We start from the raw sequence: 21,664 nt of genomic DNA on the forward strand, positions 1-21,664 counted from the left end.
GATGTGATCTGCAGTGAGACAATTATTCCACCAATGGTGCTGACTATCCTGTGTAATTACAAACATTTCCAGCAGAGGGAGAGCTTCAGCAATGTGCTTTTCTGAGAAAGGAAACCAATGACAATCCACAGGATGAGAGGACAAGGAAAGGCATCCTGTAAAACTCGGGTCAAGTAGAGTCGTAAAACACAGAATTTATTGTATCCAGAATGGATCTTGTAACAAGAAGGATTTGTCTATCATCTTGATTTAACTCATATCCCCTATACACTGTCAATCTATAATTAACTGTAAGAATCACAATCAGTTTTAATATCATTGACGTGTCATGAAATTTGTTGCTTTGTGGCAGCAGTACATTGCAATACACAAAAATACAATATATATATTTTAATTAAATAAGTAGCGCAAAAGAGAGCAAAAATTGTGAGGTAGTATTCATGGGTTGGTTCATTGCTTGTTCAGAAATCTGATGGCAGAGGGGAAGAAATTGTTCCTGAAGCTTTGAGTGTGCATCTTCAAGTTCCTGTACCTCCTCCCTGATGGTAGTAGTAAGAAGAGGGTTTGTCCTGGGTGAAAGGGGTCCTTAATGACGGATACCGCTTTCTTAAGGCATCGCCTTTTGTAGATGTCCTTGATGCTGGGAAGCTGAGTTTACAATGCTCTGCAGCTTTCTCCAATCCTGTGCAGTGGCCCTCTCCATAAAACAATGATAAAATAAACAACTTTTGGGACTGAACAGACTAGAATTGAATTTGAGATCACCAAATGTTTACTTGTAAATCCCAGCAGGAATCAGATGCAGCAATTCCTGATGACATCACTTGTCACCATATATTAATACTACACAGACTAATGATGTGATACGCACTTGGGTGACAAGAACATATCACCCAACAGCTCAATACTGCTGAGAGACATAATCACATCAAAAGTCACCATACACTGTCTTTCACCTTTACACCGTAGCACCGCTGTTTCAGGTTTTGACATTCAATGCTGCTCTTATGAATAAAATATATTTTTTATATATTTTATTTTATGTACAGGTACAGGATAAAAAGATTTTAAAAAGCATTAATTTCCATATGTACATTGAAACATATGGTGAAATATATCATTTTGCATCAAATCAAATCATGAGGATTGTGCTGGGAGCCCACAGTTATCGGCACACTTGCAGCATCCCGATAGCTTGCTAACTTTAACTGGCACGTCTGGGGGGAAACTGGAGCACCTGGAGAAATCCAGGAATCCCATGTGGTCACAGACAGAACGTCCTGACAGACAGTGCTAGGAATTGAATTTCAGTCTTACAGCTGGTGCAATAGTATGTTGTACTCACTGCTACACTCAGCGTGGCACCCTGTTACAGCATGGTTACAGGCCACTCCAGCCCCAGCCCACATGGGTGCTCAATTACACCCATGTGACCAATTAACCTATGTCTTTGCAATGTGGAGGAAACTGCGGCACCCAAATGAAAATCCATGCAGTCATATAGTAAATGTACAAACTCCTCACAGACTGCCGTGGAATTGAACCCAGGTCACTGGTGCTGTAATAGCATTACACTAACTGCTGTTCTACCATACCGGCTCTAATTTTCAGAATGGACTGAAGTTTATACACTTCGTCATTGCAAGGATTTGTTGCAAGTGATTTACATGCTCTCTGTGGCGAAGCTGTCACCCCAGTGCCAAATGGAAGCTTATCACCATGGTCAAAACCATCACTGAGCTGAAGATGGCCACATTGCCATTTGAAGTGTATTCACACTTAAAGCCAGTAGAAGCAAGACTTCAAACCCAGAAATCTTGAGGTAGAGCAATTCAGTTACTGCAGCGATGAAGCCAATCAGAAGTGAAATGGCTTGGCCCTCTAATGGCTTTCCTCTCTGTGCTGACAGCTACTTACACAAACAGCTGAGTTGTCTTTTCACTTGCAAAAGAAAAGGAACAAGGGCATAGAGTCCAATGAATAATAAAAGCACAGAGATTTTACTCTTATAATGACACAGACAGAAAATTACATGATGTATGTTGCTCATCATCTGAACATTAGCCCTGTTGCATTGCAGCCTCCTCGCCTTCAGCGGTTTTTCAGTCCATTTCTGCAGATTTTAAGTCACTCAAATTTCTAGATCAATGACAAAAGTCAGAATAGAGTTTTTTTTGTCATCGGCACAGGTACATTTGTGCACAGGTGCAATGAGAAACTTACTTTCAGCAATATTGCACAAGAAAAATATAAATTAAACATTATACATATGTTTTACAAGAAAGAAAACATCTGAGCAAACCATTGTTCATTGTATCGCAAAGTGGTCAAAATAGTCACAGGCACGAGATTCAGCCGATGCTGGAAATCTTGAGCAACATTCATGAAATGCTGGAGGAACTCAGCAAGTCAGGCAGCATCTGTGGAGGAGAATAAACAGTCATTGCTCTGGGCCAAGGCTCTTCATTAGCACTGGTTGTAGTGTAGCTATATTGAGGTATTGATTGGGGTTATGCCAGATGGTTCAAGAATCGAATGGTTGAAGGGAAGTAACAGTTCTTGCAGCTAGTGTGTGTGACTTCACACCTCTATATCTCCTGCCTGATGGTAGCTGAGAGAAAATGGCATGGCCTGGATGGTGGAACAATCACTGTACAAGTTCCTTAAAAGCCTATATTAGATAGATATTTTTAATTTTTAGGTTTTAATTCAGCTTCATTTTCCTCTTTTTTTTCTTTCAACTTAAAGAGAATGGGAAGTGGAATCCATGGGGTCACTGGAGTGCATGTTCAAAGTCATGTGATGGTGGCTGGCAGAGAAGAATGCGGGTGTGCCAGGGACTGGTCATCACGGGACAGCCTTGTGAAGGACTGGGCGAAGAGATTCAGAAGTGCAGTGAGCAAAGGTGTCCAGGTAAATCTAAAGGTTTCTATGCAATCAGTCACACCTGTGGTGGATTTCAAGTTGATTGTAGCTCAGCAGTTGTTTTCTTGCATCTGTTTTCCAAAGCCTGTTGGTTAAAGTCCTGTTCCAGCAAATGTACAGAAAAGTTAAGCAGACTCCAGGTTTAAAGGAGCATTAGGATGGCAACGATGCCAAGCCAAGGCTCCTTCTGCCGCAACTGGTGCATGTAAAAGAAATCGCGTTGAGATATTCAAAGAAGAGTGGAGGAAACAGACATGGTGCCCAATCCCATATTTATCACCCAAGGAGCATCAGTAAAAGCATATGATCCAGTAACCTACACATGAGCATTTGTAAGAGGAATTGCTTTTAATAGGTCCTTTGTGGTTCTGCATCTCTCATTACCATCAGAGGCAACAAGTCTGCAACACAAAAGCAAACGATGTTGGCCAGTTGGGCTTTGCCATCCTTTGCGTCCCCACCCTGCACCATCAGCCCAGTTAATATGGTTTTTCTCTTTCTTCTCACTCATGCTTATCATTATCCTCATCTCCTTCACAGATTCAATACTCTGCCTCAACAACTCCACTTGATACTGTGTTCTTTTACTCACAACTTTCTCAGTGAAGTGTTTTCTCCAAAAAATTTTCCATCAAGATTAGTGGCAACTGCTGGCCTGCCCCTCATATGAAAACTCTTCCCTCTTCATCTCTTGAGCTCAAATCTCACTGTGGGAGTTTGAGACTGAGCTAAATTTTCAGACAGTAGTGAATCAGTAATGAATAGGAAACCTAATAGATTACTTCTATATTCAGTCGGGATGAAACCTATCAATCTTAGGCAATATGGTCCACACGTGACTGGAGTCCTCTAGCAATTCCAATTACATTGTTGCAGGCCTCCACTTTGCCTGGAGGCAGCTGTAAATGCTGGTCTCCCAGTAGTCTATGATTCCTAAGAGCAAATCATACAAAAAAAACAGCAATTAGTGTCAGATAATATACACCGGGGTTTGCAATGTATGCTGGAGTGTTATAACATCAGTGTCCATAAGGGGATAAAAAAAAGTTACCAATTATTCTAGTATGCCATGCATGGCAATAATCATCTCAAGAACATAGGACTCTGGGCATGCAAGTGCTGGAAATCTTGAGAAACACACACTAAATGCTGCAGGAACTCAGCAGGTCAAGCAGCATCTATGGAGAGAAATATGATGGAGGATCTCTGCCCAAAATGTCAACTGTTTATTCCCCTTCATAGATGCTATCTGACCTGTTGAATTCCTTCAATATTTTGAGTGTGTTAAACATCTCAGGAAAGATGAACTAGAGTGCATTGAAAGTTGATCAGAACAATACTGGGTCCATCAGCAGGATAAGTAACATCAATCATGCTTTTGTTCTCTTTAGTTCCCAAACTGTTTTAATCTAATCTAGGAATTTCAATTGATGTATGGATTTCTTAAGGTAGGTACTCTCTGATTGAAAGTACTGAAACCTAGGGGACCTAACAAACTGGGAAGAAGCTGATTTGGGGTAATGTCAAGAAGAAATTTGTCACACAGATGTTTGTATAAATTTGGAACAATTTTTTTTCAAAGTGGCAATGAGCACTTGACAGTAGGAGGAAGTTTAGTGGATGTCAAAACTAGAGTCCTTATGTAGGGTTGACTCTAGTCCTTTCTATAGATGCTGCCTGGCCTCCTGAGTTCCTGGTATGGATTCTTACTGGTTAAGAATATTCAGTGGCATGGAACCAAATACAGAGCAGCCACTGGTGTTCATTTTTCTATGACGATATATCAGTATTGCTCTTTTGGAAGAGCTGAAGGATGGCCTTGTCTGCCTTTGTGCCCTGGTAAACTTTTTCTTCCCTGTGTATGAAATCATTTGAAATACATCGGTGATTTTTCTTTTAATCATCAGCAAGCATTCAACTGCCACTGTAGAACTGATTGGTGCAGTGAGTTGATGAAATATATGCTGTGTTGGTGCTGCACTGTGTATCAGAGAGATGAGATGTTGAGTAGCAATGGCCATCTGTCCACAATTACTGCCTTGCCCAGTCATTTCCAATTGACATTGAACAATGACTAACCCTGCTTTTTCCTTTATTGATTTAACAGTGTTCTTGTACTATCTTTGAAGTTGACAATTATAGGATGTCTGTTCTCTGATTTAACCTTTTGGTTGCTGATGATGTGACTCTGTGACACACTACAATTGGAGATTCTTTGCAATGAACAGGTCTGCAGAATCAGAGAGTGGTTCGGTTATTCAATAAAGTTAATCAACATTTCATCTGATTATATTACACATCATGCTTCATTTTTCTGTCAAGTTTTAATATGCCTCATGCACAGCCCTGAAGGGTGTTGGAAGTTGAATTGGTTGTAATTTTTATAAGAAAATTAGATCAATGCTTATTGGACAGGAAGATACTTATTGGACAGAGAGACAGTAGAAAAGAAACGAATGGATCACACTAATCTTATAACCCTTTCAAAGAACTCACAACCTTGATGGGGCAAATGGCATCTTGTACCATATGATTCAAGTGTTTACCTTTAACAAAATCTCATATTAGTAGATGAATTATATATTGTTGTTTTGAGGATGTCAAATAATATTATTTATATTCATTTATTTAATATGTAAATATATTGACAGGAAGTACATTTACTTCTTGGGGCTGAAGAGAGGAAATTTCAGATTGACTTCCCTCTTCAACTACCTGTTTTCTGAATTGTCAGGGTAAACTATTTACCTTTCCCATACTCACCAAACAATTTTTTAGTCAATCCAAATGAGAAGCAAAGATCGCCTGCAAGGCTGCCATTTCTTCTCCCAAAGGGGAAGTATGCTACTGTCGGGTGAATGATTAATCCATGTCAGTGAGCAAATCGTGGCCCCTATTCCTTTCCTCATCTGATCTGAATGCATCACCTGTTGCTGTTGGGCATCCTGTTTACCAAATCAGAGCTTTGGAAAACACATGTTTGTCACTGACCACCTCTTTCTACCATCATTCTGTATATTTATACTTGGGAGAATTTCTTTTGACCCCACTCAAAAGGGGTCAAGAAGGCCCTCCCTCGGCCAGTTTGCTCAAGGTGCTGAATAGTAGCTTTCTCAGAGCTGTCCCTTTATCTGAGCAAGACAAATCTGACAAACCAGGGAAGCCTGAAAGCAGCCATAAATTAACACTGGAGAGCTTTGGTTCTCCCTGCAGTTCATGATATGACTAAGATGGCTGAAAGCATATTGACAATGCTCAAGAAGGAATTAAATAAGCAATTGAACGGGGAGAATGTTTCAGGGAGCAAAGTCAGAAAAGTCAAAAGTGTAGTTGGATTGATCTTTCAGAAAAGCCATGATCTTTCATTTCTGTTGGATGCTCTGAATGGCAATGGGTTGATGCTAACTGTTGATAATAAATTATCTTTGATTTCAGCACCTTATGAGATTTGTCCTGAAGACTATCTGATGGCAATGGTGTGGAGGAGGACAGCAGCTGGGGACTTTGCTTTCAATCGGTGCCCTCAAAATGCAACAGGTAAAGTGAAATACCCTGTTTAGTTAAATGAGAAATGCTGTCAGATGTCCAAAACTCTCCTTTAGAAAGTAAGGTGAAGTATTCTTTTATTTGTCTAATGTTAGTATCTTTGAGGAAAGGATTTCATTGACCACATGATTTATCCATAATAAGTAAGTAATAAATAATAGATCTGACACAGTGTCTGCCAGAATCAGGTTTATTATCACTGGCGTTTGTCAGTGAAATTTATAGTTTTGTGGCAGCAGTGCATTGAAATATAGTATAACTTACTATTACTGTATAATAAGTAGTGCAAAAGAAAGCAAACACTAACAAGTTTGATTGAATTCTTTGATTTATTATCCATTCAGAAATCTGATGGTGGTTGTGTTCAACTGACATCATATCACCTCCTCTCCATTTAACGATTTATTTTGTGGCTTACAGGCACCACCAGTAGACGCTGCTCCCTTGATCGTACTGGAGTTGCTTACTGGGAGACGCCCAGCTTTGCAAGATGCATCTCCAACGAGTACAAACACTTACAGCATACAGTAGGTGCAAAGTCAGCAGCTGTGTTTCTTGTTTATTGAAAGTGACAAAAAATGGAGCAGTTCTTCTGTATCTTTGACTGATGCTAGATGTCTATGGAACATCTTCACAAAATGTGGCAGTTTAGCAGCTCTGAACAAGCACATAGAAAGGTAGATTAGGCAAGTTTCAAAAAGGGATATTTAATACAACAATTTCCATTTAGTGTTGTTAAATCCTTGAATGAAAACAATACAAATCTACCAAATGATAAGATACTGACTTCAGTTAGACAACCAAAATACGGGTAATGCTGAAAATACTCAGCAAGTCGAGAGGCATCTGTGAGGTTTCTTTACAGCTGAAAAAAGTGACTCATCCTCTGAAGTTCAGTTTCCTTGGCTTCCATGTGGACAGCTACCAATCTACAACGTATTTACAATGCCAGTCAGGGATGAACTTCTTGGCTACCTGCTTTAAGGTGCAGGGGAAGGCGAGGAGGAGGAGGAAATGAAGCAGAATGTCACCAATGTGGTGGCTGCAGTATAAGTGACAGAATACGATGGGGATAGATAGTAATTGTGGGACAAATAATGAATTAAAATATGCTTAAAGGGCAAGCCAAAATTACTATCTGACGTTATGCTTCAGTGCTATGTATAGATGCCAAATAGATAATGAAAACCTGTTCCTTAACCTTTCTTGTACAGAAGACTCAGACAAAATTAACATGAAAAACAATTGGATGATCAGGGTCATAAATACAACAGATTTGGCAGATGCTGAATATCCAGAGTAACACACACAAAAAATGCTGGATAACTCAGCAGATCAAGCAGCATCTATAGAGGTATAAAGAGTAGGCATTTCAGGCTGAGACCCTAAGTCGGGACTTAGGATGATCAGAATTGCAGAGTGAATGAGGATGCTCCTCTAAAACAGCAACCTGCTTTGTTTCTGGTCTCCCCGATGCAAAGGTGAAGCATCATTGACAATAAGTACACAATGCTGAACTTAAAGAGGTTCTGATAAACAACTGCTTCCCTAGAGGAGTGTTTGAGGCCTGTGAGATAGATAAGGAATGGATAAAATGTTAAGCATTGCACCTCCTGTCTCAAGGGAATCAGATGCAGGTTTACGATCACTGACATATGTCATGAAATTTGTTGCTTTGCAGTAGCAACATTTTTAACGTAAAAAATTAATTTTATTTAGCGATACAGTGCGGAGTAGGCCCTTCACGTCCTTCAAGCCATGCACCCCCAGCAACCCCCGCCAAAGCTGATTAACCCTAACCTAGTCACAGGACAATTTACAACGACCATGGTATGTCTAGAGAATAGTGCCAGAATCGAACTCCAAACTCCAGGATGTTCTGAACTAGAATAACATCATGATAGCTACTGGCATCCAAATTACTATATGTTACTATAAGAACATAGTGCAGAAAGAGTGCAAAATAATCATGGATTGCTAGACTTCATAAATATGCCAGTGGAGGAAAGTAGTTGTTTGTAAAACATCGAGTGTGCCTCTTCAGGCTCCTGTATCTCCTCCCTGATGGCTAGAATGTGAAGAGGGCATATCCTGAATGGGGTGAGTCCTTCATGACGGATGCTGCCTTCTGGAGACACTGCCTTTTGAAGGTGTCCTCACTGATGGGGAGAATCGTGCCCATGATGTGACTGGCTGAGTCTACAAGCTTCGGCCGCTTTTTCCCATACCTTGGCTACCAGCCAGCCTCACTGACTCAGCTCTGCATGGCTTGACCCTGCTCTTGACTGTTGTTGTGCTTAAGGGGAGAGGATGTTGTGGGGAACACAGAAATGCTTTGTTCCCATCTGGCAGAAGGTGCCTGTAGGCCTACAGCAGCCTGCAAATTCCCCCGGCCTCCCAAACCCTTGATCACAGCATGTCCATTAGTTGGGCATTCTTACCTGGGGAGGGCCGCAGCAAGAAGGCTGTGCATTTGAAGACATTTAAGTACAAGCACAGGTTACATAGACTAACTTTGTACTCTTGTGAGTACTGTATAGAAGACTAATAGCAGATCTGAATGAAGTGTTTAGAATAGTCAGAGTGAGAAATGAAAGGAAAGTGATCCCTGATTGCCTCACTCAACAAAATTACAAGACGTTTTATTGCTCAGTATTACATTGCTGTTTGTGAGACAAATTAATTGCCACATTTCTAAGAGCATAAGACATAGAAGCAAAATTAGGCCATTCAACCCATCGAGTCTGCTCTGCCATTCTATCATGGCTGATTTATTATCCCTTTCAACCCTATTCTCCTGCCTTCACTCCATAACCTTTGATGTCCTGACTAATCAAGAACCTATCAGCCTTCATTTTAAATATACCCAATGACTTAGCTTCCACAGCCATCTATGGCAATGATTTCCACAGATTCACCATCATCTGTTTAAAGAAATTCCTCTTCATCCTTGTTTTAAAGGGACGTCTGGTAGTTTGTGGCTGTTGCCTTTGGTTCCAGATTCTCCCACTATTAGAATCATCCTCTCCACTAGGCCTTTCACTGTTCAATAGGTTTCAATGGGATCTTCCCCTCATTCTTCTAAATTCCATTAAGTAGAGGCTTAGAGCCATCAATGCTCCTTATATGTTAACCCCTTAATTATCAGGATCATTCTCATGAATCTCCTCTGGACCGATTTCAATGCCAGCACATCCTTTCTAAGATAAGGGACAAAGACCAAATTTCAGACACGCTCCACTGCCTGTAACATGCTTTTGTACATTGTGAAAGTGGGATGGTTGGTAGAAGTTAGGAGTTAAAGTGGGTCATGTAAACCCTTGTGATGTCCTACCAATGAATAATATCCTATCTGTTCTTTTACCACAAGCACTACTTTCCAGCACTAATCCAATATCCCTTGATTCTTTTAATATCTGAAATCTATTAATCTATGTCCTGAATACACTCAGTAACTCAACCTCTACAGCTCTTTATATGAACAAGGGAAGTTCTTCTCATCTCCGTCCTGATCAACCAATCATTTGTTTTAGGATTAAACCCAGATTCCAGAGAAAATGCAACAAAATTGCAAGTTTTCCTTCTGCGTACTAGGGTTTTATGACTTGTTTCAGAAGGCCAGGGTGCTCTCTCTGAGGCCACCAACCATGATTCAGTTGTCTGCTGACCTGTACTCCCTCCCCCTCACCCCCCCCCCACCCCACCGTGCAACCAGCAAAAGACATCTTGGAGAGAGAGAGCATGATAATTTAGATGGAGAATTCTGGAGCTTAGAGCCAGGAAGCTGAAGACAAATCATCAAATTGTAGGAGTACAGTACAATTTAATTAAGTATAGGACTATAGGAACAAAAGTAGGTCATTGCAGCCTTCTAGATTGTTCTGTGCTATTCAATTAGATTTTAACTGATGTGTATCTTTAAATATGATCGCTTGAGGTCCTAATTGCTGCATGGTAAACTTACAGCCAACTTGTAATAATGCTCATTTTTAAGTGAAAACTACCACTCTGAGCTTTAAATTATAAAATGACACTTCATGAACATTTCCTTTTCACTTAATCTGGTATATGAAAATACTAAAAGCTCTCTGAATGACTGGGCAAAGTTCAAAATAAATTTATTATCAAAGTGCATACTGTATATGCCGCTATATGCAATGCTGAGATCTGTTTTCTTCCAGGCATTTGGAGGAAATACAGTGGAATCAATGAGAAACTAAACATAGCAACCAATGTCCAAAAGACAATAAATTGTGCAAATACACAAAGAAAAAGAAACTAAATAATAACAATAAATGAAAAGTAATAAATATTGAGAACTTGGGATTAAGTCTTTAAAAGTGGGTCTACAGGTTGTGAAATCAGTTCAGTGTTGGGCTGAGTGAAGTTGTCTACTGTGGTTCAAGGGCCTGATGGTTGAGGTGTAATAACTGTTTCTGAACCTGGCAGCGTGGATACCTCCTGTAGCTCCTGTACCACCTCCCTGATGGCAACAGCAAGAACAGACTGGGTGGTGGGAGAGACTGATGATGATGCTGCTTGTAAATGTGCTCACTGGTGTGGAGGGCTCTACCTGTGCTGGACTGGGTTGTATCCTCTACTTTTTATAGGATTTCCCATTCAAGAGCATTGTTGTTTCCATACCAGGCTATGATAAAATCAGTCAGTATGCTCCCTACCACACACCTATAAAAGTTCATCAAAGTTTTAGATGACATGCTAAATCTTCACAAACTTCTAAGAAAGTAGAGGTGCTACCATGCCTTCTTTGTAATGACAGTTACATGCTGGGCCCAGAGAAGTTTCTCTGAATGATAATGCCAAATAATTTAAAGTTGCTGATCCTTTCAACCACTGATCTGCTAATGAAAGCTGGCTCATAGTTTCCTCCTTTTATAGGGAATAATCTTTGGTTTTGATGACATTGAGTGAGTGTTTGATGTTGTGTTAAAGCTTATTCTTTGATATACTTGCTGAGTGAAGAAGTTCCCCCTCATGTTCCCCTTAAAAATTTCACCTTTCACCCTTAACCCACCTGTAGTTCTAGTCTTATCCAACCTCACTGGATAAAGCCTGCTTGCATTTGCCCTTTGTATACCTAAAAGATCTGGATTTACTTCCACCTGCTGATACTTGGAGAACCAGAGCACAGCAGCTTTTATTAGATTTATTAGAGGGAAGAACATGTGCTAATGATTGAGATCAACCATGATCTCATTGAATTTCAGCATTCACTCAATGGTTTGAATGGTCAACTCTTGGTCTTAAGCTTCCTGTCTGTTGTTAGCCTCAGTTTTAGAATGGAATTAATTGTACAAGCTTTCAGTTCCCAATTGTTAACAATTGCTCTGTGTGGGTTAGGAAATGAGATGAGGGTGGGTTCAAGTTATCACAGGTGTTAATAAGCTAAGTAATTTAAACATAAAAGGTGATTAGTTACCAGTGCTGAAATGTAACGAGCTTATACAGAACCACTTTTTACAAGCAATTTCCTCTTTGGGAGAGGAAGAAAGGGGCAAGAATGGTCCCAGACAATTTTTATCCTAACTCATTGTACATGTGTGCTTCCTTTAGGTTAAGGAACATCTTGCAAAGGGACAGAGGACACTGGCAGGTGAAGGGATGTCTCAGGTAACCAAAACCCTCTTGGACTTAACCCAAAGAAGGAACTTCTATGGTGGGGATCTCCTGGCCTGTGTTGAAATTCTTCGAAACGTCACTGACACATTTAAAAGAGCAAGTTACATACCTTCATCTGATGATGTACAGGTAAATACCTTTGTCTACATTGGTATAGAAAAGTAGACAGAGACTTTGCCGAAGCAGATTCTGGAGGTGGCTTTTCTCTTTACTAATAGAAAGTAATTGGGTTGGACAGACTCAATTGGGTTAGCTCAGGATGCAGCTTGTAAAGCTGCATCAATAATTCCAGTCCTAACTTCTGATGCAACCTGTATGGATTTTGTAGGTTTTCTCTGTGACCATGTAGAACGCCCCAGATATTTTGGTTAATTGGCTATAGTAACTTGGTATATAAGTGAGTGGGAGAATGTGGGAATGGTTGGGGGCTGGAGATTAAAAATAACAACTGTGAATGAGTCAGCATGGAGTTTGTAGGCCTTGGGGGATGTTTTTGTGTTATATGATTTATGACACTATGAGATCATCCTCCAAGGGAATTTAAAACAAATTCCAGAATGCTGTTACCTGGAAAAAGGGTGCAATTCAGGGTTGAACAATTCAGTGTTTCTTTAACTGTTTCACTTGTAACATATAGAAATAGAGAAAGAAGAAGCTTGCCTGTTGGGAAAAAATATAATTGGCTAACAGGTGGTGTTGTGAGGCAGATGTCCTGAGGAGGTTCACAACGTGTGTGTGGAGAAAGGTGGGGTAAAGGTTAAAAGATTAGCTTTATTTGTCGTGTATACATTAAAAAATAGAGTGAAATTCATTGTTTGTGTCAATGACCAACACAGTACAAGGATGTGCTAAGGGCAGCCTACAAGTACCACCATGCTTCCATCTCCAACATAGCATGCGGACAACTTTCCAACCCTAATCCATACATCTTTGGAAAGTGGGAGAAAGCCTACATGATCCCAGGGGAGCGTACAAACTCCTTATGGCCGTCAGCGGGAATTAAACACTGATCGCTGGTGCTGTAAAGTATTATGCTAATCACTTTGCTACCTCGCCATCCTAAGTTAAGGAAGAAGGTCAACTGATCTTCTATCTGGGTGAACAATACAGAGGGAATGCCTTCCTTGTCCCATGCATTTCTAAGATTCAGAAATGTCATGAAACTACCAGTGATCTGTTCTTCCGTAGCTCAACAATCCACCCCTTTTACAAGGGAAGATTTAAAAAAAAACTCCCCCAAATGGTGTACAGTGTAAACCTCACCAATCAGTGTGAGTCATTAGGAGAGAAGAGGAAAGCACAGCTGAAGATGAAGGAAGTGGTCAAAGGGCATCTGAGAGGGAAAGAATAAAAATACAAGGTCCATACCAAAACCCTGATCTGACCTTTTCCCACCCAACACTTTTCCCATAAGACTGCACCTAACAAAATACAGCTCCATATGCCAGCCATTTCCAGGGACTTTATTGGAGATGTATTTCCATCTGCCAGAAATGTGGCGGTAGTTCCTCAGACTAGTGGGAGCTAACAAGATACCTGTTTTTCTCTTTTTCTGCAGCTGAACCCCTTCCCCCACAACCTAATGGAAGCAGTCTGCCAATTTCAAAACCAATTACATCATTTAGATATGCAAAACACCACAGACACCCAAGCCCCATTTACTCTATCAACAACTCATCATTCAGTTATTCCAAAATATATCACTTGTGGTAAAGTGGAATGGTTGATTCTTAGGGTCTAAATGTGTTTATTAGACAAGAGAGTGGAAAATGCAAGTTGAGCCTTGCAGCAAGAAACCATAATTAGTACCCAAGCCTTGATTCAATTCGCTTGCACCTCAGTAATAGGTACAGAATATTGAGTGTATTTGAGATAGTTTCTGAAGTCACTCCTCGAGGTGACCAAGTACAGGCTGTGGCTCCATTTTGGTTTTCCTGAGTGAAATAAGGACTCCTGTTGTGCCACTGGTGCTGTGAACCATCATCACCAGAATTGATCCTATTCTCAAGACCGGGAGAGGGATGGGTGTGATAAAAGTTCCAAGTAAATTTATTGTCAAAGCACATATGTGTCATTTTCTTGTAAGTATTCACAGTAAATGCAAAGAAACAATAGAATAATTGAAAAAATATACACAAAGATGGACAACCAATATGCTAAAAACCAACAAATTGTGCAAATACAAAAAGAAAACATAGTAATAATAATAAATAAGTTATAAATAATATTGAGAACATGATTTGCTGAGTCTTTGAAGGGAAGTTCATAGGTTGTGAAATCATGTCAGTGTTAGGATGAATGAAGTTATCCAATCTGGTTCAGGAGCCTGATGGCTGAGGGGTAATAACTGTTCCTGAACCTGGTGGTGTGGGAGCTAATTCTCCTGTACCTTCTTCCTGATGGCCGCAGTGAGATGAAAACACGGTGGGGTGAGGTCCTTGATGATGGATACTGCTTTCCTGTGATGGTGCTCATTGCAGCTGTGCTCAATGATGGGATTGGAATTTTAAGTTCCAATAAGTGTTCTATAAATTTTCATTGGTTTTCAATCCCAAAGCTGCAATGAATTTCCAGGTTCTGAATCATTGGTGCAATTGACTAATTCCATGTTAAAGCCTAAATTGAAATATTTCTGAATGTTTTAATAATAAATTTTGCAACTGCCTGAAGCATGTAGATTATAATGTAGCTTACAAATTTGGATTTACTGAATGACTTGCTTTGACCGTCATGACACTGAAATGTCTGGCTAATAATATTTAATGCAATGAGATGTTAGAAGGTGAATTATAAAATATGAATCCACTTCAACCTCAGCTGGTGATAAAGACTATGCTTAATATCTAAAGTTATCACAAATTTGAGATCTGAATTTGCATATTAATTGTGTGAACTCTAATGTGTTTCAACAGCTATTTTGTAAATCTTACCATTTCTCCACAGAATTTTTTTCAAATCATCAGTAACCTTCTTGAAGAGGAAAACAGAGAGAAGTGGGAAGATGCACAACAGGTAGAATATAATTTTATGTGATAACTTGAACATTTAATCTTTCTGAAAATGTGGAACAGTTTCAAAATGACCATGGTAGACATGGAAGAGGATTCTGAAGATGAGTGATTGAGGGTTCATAGAGAGAACTTCAATGTTTTGGCCAAGTTTTGTTGCTGAAGATGAGATGGAGAGAAACAGAACCATATGTATATCTGTGCAAGGGTTTGACTTCCTACTATGTGCTTTTAAATTGCCTTTACACCAAAACAACATATCATTAAGAACAAAGGGCCTAAGGACAGAGTTTAAACTTGCATGCTAGTTTTCTGTGATCACATGAAATATATCTGCTAACAATGGTCAGAATCAGAGTCAGATTTATTATCAGTGACATATGATGTAAGTACTGTTTTGAGGCAGCAAAGACATAATCATCTATATACAGTGGATTCCGGTTAATAGGGCCACATTGGGACCTGTACGTTTTGGCCCAACTAAGTGCTGCCCCAGTTAGCTGATGTTTCATGGAAATGGTTTAAAGGATATAAGAAAGCCAAACTACCATTTAACTGAGTAAAAAATTATGTATGTAAATGAAATGCAGAGCAACTTACAACGCTGCCAATACTACTACAGTACGATAAAACTTTAAAGTTTAAAGTACATTTATTATTGATGTATACATTATACAACCTTGAGATTCATCTCCATATAGGCAGTTACAAAACAAAGAATCACAAACAAACCTATAAAGAAAGAACACCCAATGTGCAGAGAGAAAGAAAAACTGTATTAGTTCCTAATAGTTTCCTCCAGTGTATGCTGACATGTTCTTTTTATTTACTGCAAATGAACAAAATCAGTGCAGAAAATGGACTGCCTTCTTTGCCTTCCTGCATGAAGTAGTGTCATAATCCAACAATAAATTTCCTGGCATCCTGTGTAGTCACTATCTCAAATTCACATGTGTCATCCTCATCACTTTCCTTGTCTTCATATCTCCTGCCTTGGTGTTTTGATAGAATTCTTTTGATGATTGCATCACCTAAATCTTTTTTGTTGTAACATTCAAGATGATAGTTGATACCTTCAAATTCCTTGTAGTTCCTAACTTATTGAAGTAACAAAATCATTTCATTTTCACTCCTAACCATCTCTGGTATCTCCAAGCCTGAATGCTTGAAACTGCAGTGAGCAAAAGAGTTCTGAGTTGTCATACTGCCTGTTTCCCATCAACGAACCGAAACAGAATCAGGTTTAATATGACCAGCATATGTCATGAAATTTATTAATGTTGTGGCAGAGTACAATACAATACATAATAATAGAGAAAAAACTGTATTACAGTACAAATATATATATATATTAAATAGTTAAATTAGGTAAATACTGCAAAAAATAGAAATAAAAAAGTAGTGAGATAGTGCAGATGGGTTCAATATCCATTCAGAAATCAGATGACAGAGGGGAAAAGCTGTTCCTGAATCTTTCAGTGTGTGCCTTCAGCTACCTTCTTCCTGATGGTAGCAATGAGAAGAGGGCATGTCCTGGGTGACGGGAGTCCTTAATAATGCTGCCTTTTTGAGTCGCTGCTCCTTGAAGATGTCTTGGATACCACAAAGGCTAATGCCCATGATGGAGCTGACAAATTTTACAACTCTGTACAGCTTACTTTGATCCTGTGCTGCAGCCCCAACCCCATCCCCATACCAGACGGTGATGCAGCCTGTTAGAATGCTCTCCACAGTATATTTAGAAATTTTGAGAGTATTTTTGGTGACATACTAAATCTCATCAAATGTCTAATTAAATGCAGCTGTTTTCTTGCCTTCTTTCTAGCTGTGTGGATATGTTGAGTCCAGGTTAGGTACTAAGAGATGTAGACACCCAGGAATTGAAAGTTGATCACTCTTTCCACTTCTGATCCCTCGTTGAGGACTAGTGTGCTTTTCCTAGTCTTACCCTTTCTGAAGTCCACAACCAGTTCTTTGGTCTTACTAATGTTTAGTGCAAGGTTGTTACTGTGACACCACTCAACTAACTGGTATACCTCACTCCTGTATGCTCTCTCATTCACTACCTACCAACAATGGTTGTATCATCAACAAATTTATTGATGGCATTTAAGCTGTACCTAGCCATACAGCATGGGTGTAGAAAGAGCAGAGCACTGGGCTAAGCAAACATCCATGAGGTGTTGTTCATCAGTAAGGTAGAGGTGTCACTTTCAATCCACACAGACTGTGGTCTTCCATTTAGGAAGTTGAGGATCCAGTTGCAGAGCAAGTGACTGAGGCCCAGGTTCTGGAACTTCTTAATCAGAACTGGAGGAATGATTGTGTTAAATGCTGACAAACTGTACTGACTGTAAAAGGTTAATCCTTGTACTCACTCTTTGTTCAATCAGGAGTTAATTGTAACCATAACCAACCTCTTGAAGCCCTGCATCATGGTAGATGTGAGTGCAATTGAGGTAATTCACCTTGATTTTCACTCTGGGATTCATCTTATTCAGATAGCCATGAACCAAGAAATAAACCATGGTAGCCGTTCAAAGAAAAACATCAAAACCCAACAATGCACAAAAAAAATCACACAAATGGCAACAAGAACATCAAACCGTCCTCACACACACACAAAAAAAACAAATCATGTAAGTGGTAACAAGAAAGGACAGACAAAAACATAGAATACAGAAACATAAAACTGAAAGAGACCCAAGTAAACTACAGTCCAATCATTTATCAAACTAGATTTATCAAATCTTTTAAGCAAAAGGGAATCATTTGTACCAAATGCCAGTTTTACACTGATCTGAGGAACTATTTCAAAGAAGAGATGGAGCTTTAGATGTTTGATCTTAAATGCTGCTTTGACTGTCCAAGACAAAGAAGCCAGCTATTGGTTTTGAGGAGATCTACGGGTTTCATGGTGATATTTCTCTTCCACTTATCCTTCATCAGGATCCTCTTGAACTCTTTATTTCCCTGTATAGATATTGCCTGTCTTGCTGATTTCCTCTGGCATTTTATGTGTGTCAAAGTTTTTCATATAATTTGATTCAGTTAGCTCTGGAAATAAATATATAGATATTGTAGTATTGATAAGAACAATACCAAAAAATGTCGCAGGTCTGCAATTCTGCAGGATGGTATGAAATGAAATTGCCTAGATGACCATATCAGTTCCAAAATCATTAACCAAAGTGATGCCCCAAGGAAAGCAATATCTGAGTGGATAGGGTTAAAGGACAATCCTAACATGAATGTAACAGACAGTTTCAGCAAGGTAAGGGGGCAGAGATGGAGATTGTATAGCACTTCTCATGGACTTGCTGCCAGTGGGGCAAGATGCACATGATGATGTTTGGAGGAAGGCTGTGAAAAGTAAAGATAAAGATTGTTAACCTTGTCTCATGTACACCGAGATATAAAGTAAAATACATCATTTTGTCAACGTGAACACAGTCCAAGGATGTGCTGGGGACAGCCCACAAATATTGCCATGCTTCTGGAACCAACATAGCATGCTCACAACTTATTAACCCTATATGGAAAGAGACCAGAGCACTCAGTGGATATGTGTCGCACCTTGTCCAAGGCCTTCTGAAAATCCAAGTACAGAACATCCACTAATTCTTCTTAGTCTATTCTACCTGCTACTTCTTCAGTGAATTCCAACATACTTGTCAGACAACATGTTCCTGAAGGAAACCATGCTCACTTTGACCATGCGCCCCCAAGCACTCTTAAACCTCATCTTTAATAATGGACTGCAACATCTTCCAAAGCATTAAGTTTAGGCTAACTGTCCAATAATTTCCTTTCTTCCTCCCACCCTTCTTTAAGAATGGAGTGATATTTGCAATTTACTAGTCCTCCAGAACCATTCTTTGCAGGCAGGCTTGCCAGAGCTGTTAAGGAGGGTTTAAACTAATTTGGCAGGGGTACAGGAACTGGAACGATAGGTATGTTGGTTTACAAGCAGGGGTATTGTGTTCTGAAACTGTCAGAAAGGACAAACAGATGATAGGGAAAATTGCAGTCAGTGGGATGAGGTGCAGTAAAAGGGGATCAAAGTTGAAAAAGTAGATGATCTTGTGGCACAGTAAGAGATTGGGTAATATGATGTTGTGGGCATCATTGAGTTGTGGCTGAAAGAAGATTATAGTTGGGAGCTTAAGGTTAATTTTATGCATTGTATCAAAAGGATAGGCAGGGATGCAGAGTGGCTGGTGTGACTCTTTATTGGTTAAAAAAAAATAAAATCAATTCCTTTGATAGGAATCCTTTCAAATTCCTTCAAAGGGACATTGAATCAGAAGATGTATACTCTTAATGGGTAGAGTTAAGAAACTGTAACAGTAAAAAGACCCTGATGGGAGTTAAATACAGGCCTCTGAACCAGCATGTGTGCTACAAATTTCAATGGGAAATAGAAAGGATATGCCAATAGAGCAATGTTACAAAAGTCTTGGGGGATTTCAATAAGCACTTGGTTTGGGAAAATCAGGTCTGTGAAGGATCCCAAGAGATAGAATTTGTAGAATGCCTACAAGGTGGCTTTTTAGAGCAACTTGTGGTTGAGCCCACTGGAGGATCAGCTGTTCTGGATTGGGTGTTGAGCAATGAATCAGATTTGATTAAGGAGGTTAAGGTAAAGGAACCTTTAGGAGAGAGTGATCAGAATATGATAGAATTCATCCAGCAATTTCAGAGGATGAAGCTAAACTCAGGTGCATCAGTATTACTATGGAGTGAAGGAAATTACAGAGGTCTGAGAGAGGAGCTGGCTAAAATTAATTGGAAGGGGACACCAGCAGAGATGACAGCAGAACAGCAATGGCTGGAGTTTCTGAATTTCTGCAATTCTGAAGGTGCTGGACAAATACATCCAAAAGAAGTAGTATTCTAAATGCAAGATGATGCAATCATATCTGACCAGGGAATGCAGAGCAAACAAAAAGTAAAAAAGGGCATATAATAGAGCAAATTAATGGGAAGCTAGGGAATTAGGAAACTGTTAAAAGCCAAGAGAAAGGAACAAAAAAGTCATAAGAGGGTAAAAAATGAAATATGAAGATCAGTTAATCAACAATATCAAAGAGGAGGCCAAACGTTTTTTCAGATACGTAAAGAGTAAGAGTAGATATTGCACCACTAGAAAATAATCCTGGAGATGAACTAGTATGGGAAAAGATGGCAGACAAACTGATGAATATTTTGCATCAGCCTTCACTGTTGAAGACACTAGCAGTATGCTGGAAGTTCAAGAGTGTCGGGGGCAGAAATTAGTGCAGTTGCTAGTACTAGGGAGAAGGTGCTTGGGAAACTGAAAGGTCTGAAGGAAGAGAGGGCACCTAGACTAGATGGGATACACCTTAGATTTCTGAAAGAGCAAGCTAAAGAGACTGTGGAAGAATTAAAAATGATCTTCCAAGAATCAATAGATTTTGGCATAGTTATAGACGATTAGAAAATTACAAATGTCACTCCACTCTTCAAGAAGGGAGGGAAGCAGAATAAAGAAATTAAATGCCAGTTAGCCTGGCTTCAGTAGTTGGGAAGATGTTGAAGTCGATTGTTAAGGATGTGGTTTGCAGTGGTTGGAGGCAAATGATAAAATCGACCATAGTCAACATGGTTTCCTTATCTTGCCTGGCAAATCTGTTGGAAATCATTGAGGAAATAGCAAGCAGGATAGACAAAGGAGAATCAGTGCAACTGACAAGTGAATGTCATAGTTAGAACAAGATGGAGAGTAAACCTATGATGGAATTTTCTCTTCTAAAGAGTGGTGGGTATATTAATTTCTCTGCCTCAAATGTGATTATGAAAGATATTTGTTACGTATGTCTATCAAGGATTACAACACAAATGTATGTAAATTGAGTTGTGGTCTTTATTGCTCGTGATCTAACTCAATAATAAAACAATCTCTGGGCCTGATTGACGGCTTCTATTCCCATTTTTGTAACTAAATACATCAAGTAAAAAAACAAAAGGACCTAACAAATAATAAAAACAAATTACATCCTGCATCGTCAGCAATAATAGAATTAAGTTTGTATTTTGGAGCGGTATCTTTAAATTCTCTGAACAGATAACAAAATCAAAGTAAGTGCTCAAATCCAGCCAGAAAATACCTTTCTCCACTGTTAGCACACAAGCAGACCCTTCAAATCAGGTAGTCTTTTGTTCCAATTGCTTGATGGTAACTAAATTAATTAATGACTTAAGAGTTTGTGTATGTAAACTTAAGTTTCCCGAATTTCGGGTCTGGTGCTTGAATATATCCTAGTTGGCAAGTTTGCAGTTTGTTTGCCTAAGGAATGACAGATCACCCGTGGCATTTGACATCGTGAAAAATCTATTGACACCATAACATGAGCCAATGAGTTGGCAATGGGACAGTACTCATGGTATTCTATGTAGACTTCATTAAGGCCTTTCGCAAGATGTCACAAGGGAAGGTAGTCCAAAATATTAGAACAAATGGGATTCCAGGCAAGTTGGCAAATTGGATCCATAATTAGCTTGGTGATAAGAAATGGAGGAAG

The 21,664-nt window shown here is 39.4% G+C and overlaps 1 protein-coding gene across 1 annotated transcript in view; it reads left to right on the top strand.

Annotated features, from left to right (window-relative positions):
* adgrb3 (adhesion G protein-coupled receptor B3) overlaps positions 1-21,664 on the top strand; it is a 771,743-nt gene that overhangs the window by 342,052 nt on the left and 408,027 nt on the right. The window contains exons 7-11 of the mRNA XM_059982287.1: positions 2,749-2,913; positions 6,361-6,462; positions 6,892-6,998; positions 12,046-12,240; positions 15,055-15,123. Of these exons, the coding sequence (XP_059838270.1) occupies positions 2,749-2,913; positions 6,361-6,462; positions 6,892-6,998; positions 12,046-12,240; positions 15,055-15,123 (638 nt within the window). The remainder of the gene's footprint in view (positions 1-2,748; positions 2,914-6,360; positions 6,463-6,891; positions 6,999-12,045; positions 12,241-15,054; positions 15,124-21,664) is intronic.

Source organism: Hypanus sabinus, chromosome 10 (assembly GCF_030144855.1).
Source record: "Hypanus sabinus isolate sHypSab1 chromosome 10, sHypSab1.hap1, whole genome shotgun sequence".
In the NCBI taxonomy this organism is placed as follows: domain Eukaryota; kingdom Metazoa; phylum Chordata; class Chondrichthyes; order Myliobatiformes; family Dasyatidae; genus Hypanus; species Hypanus sabinus.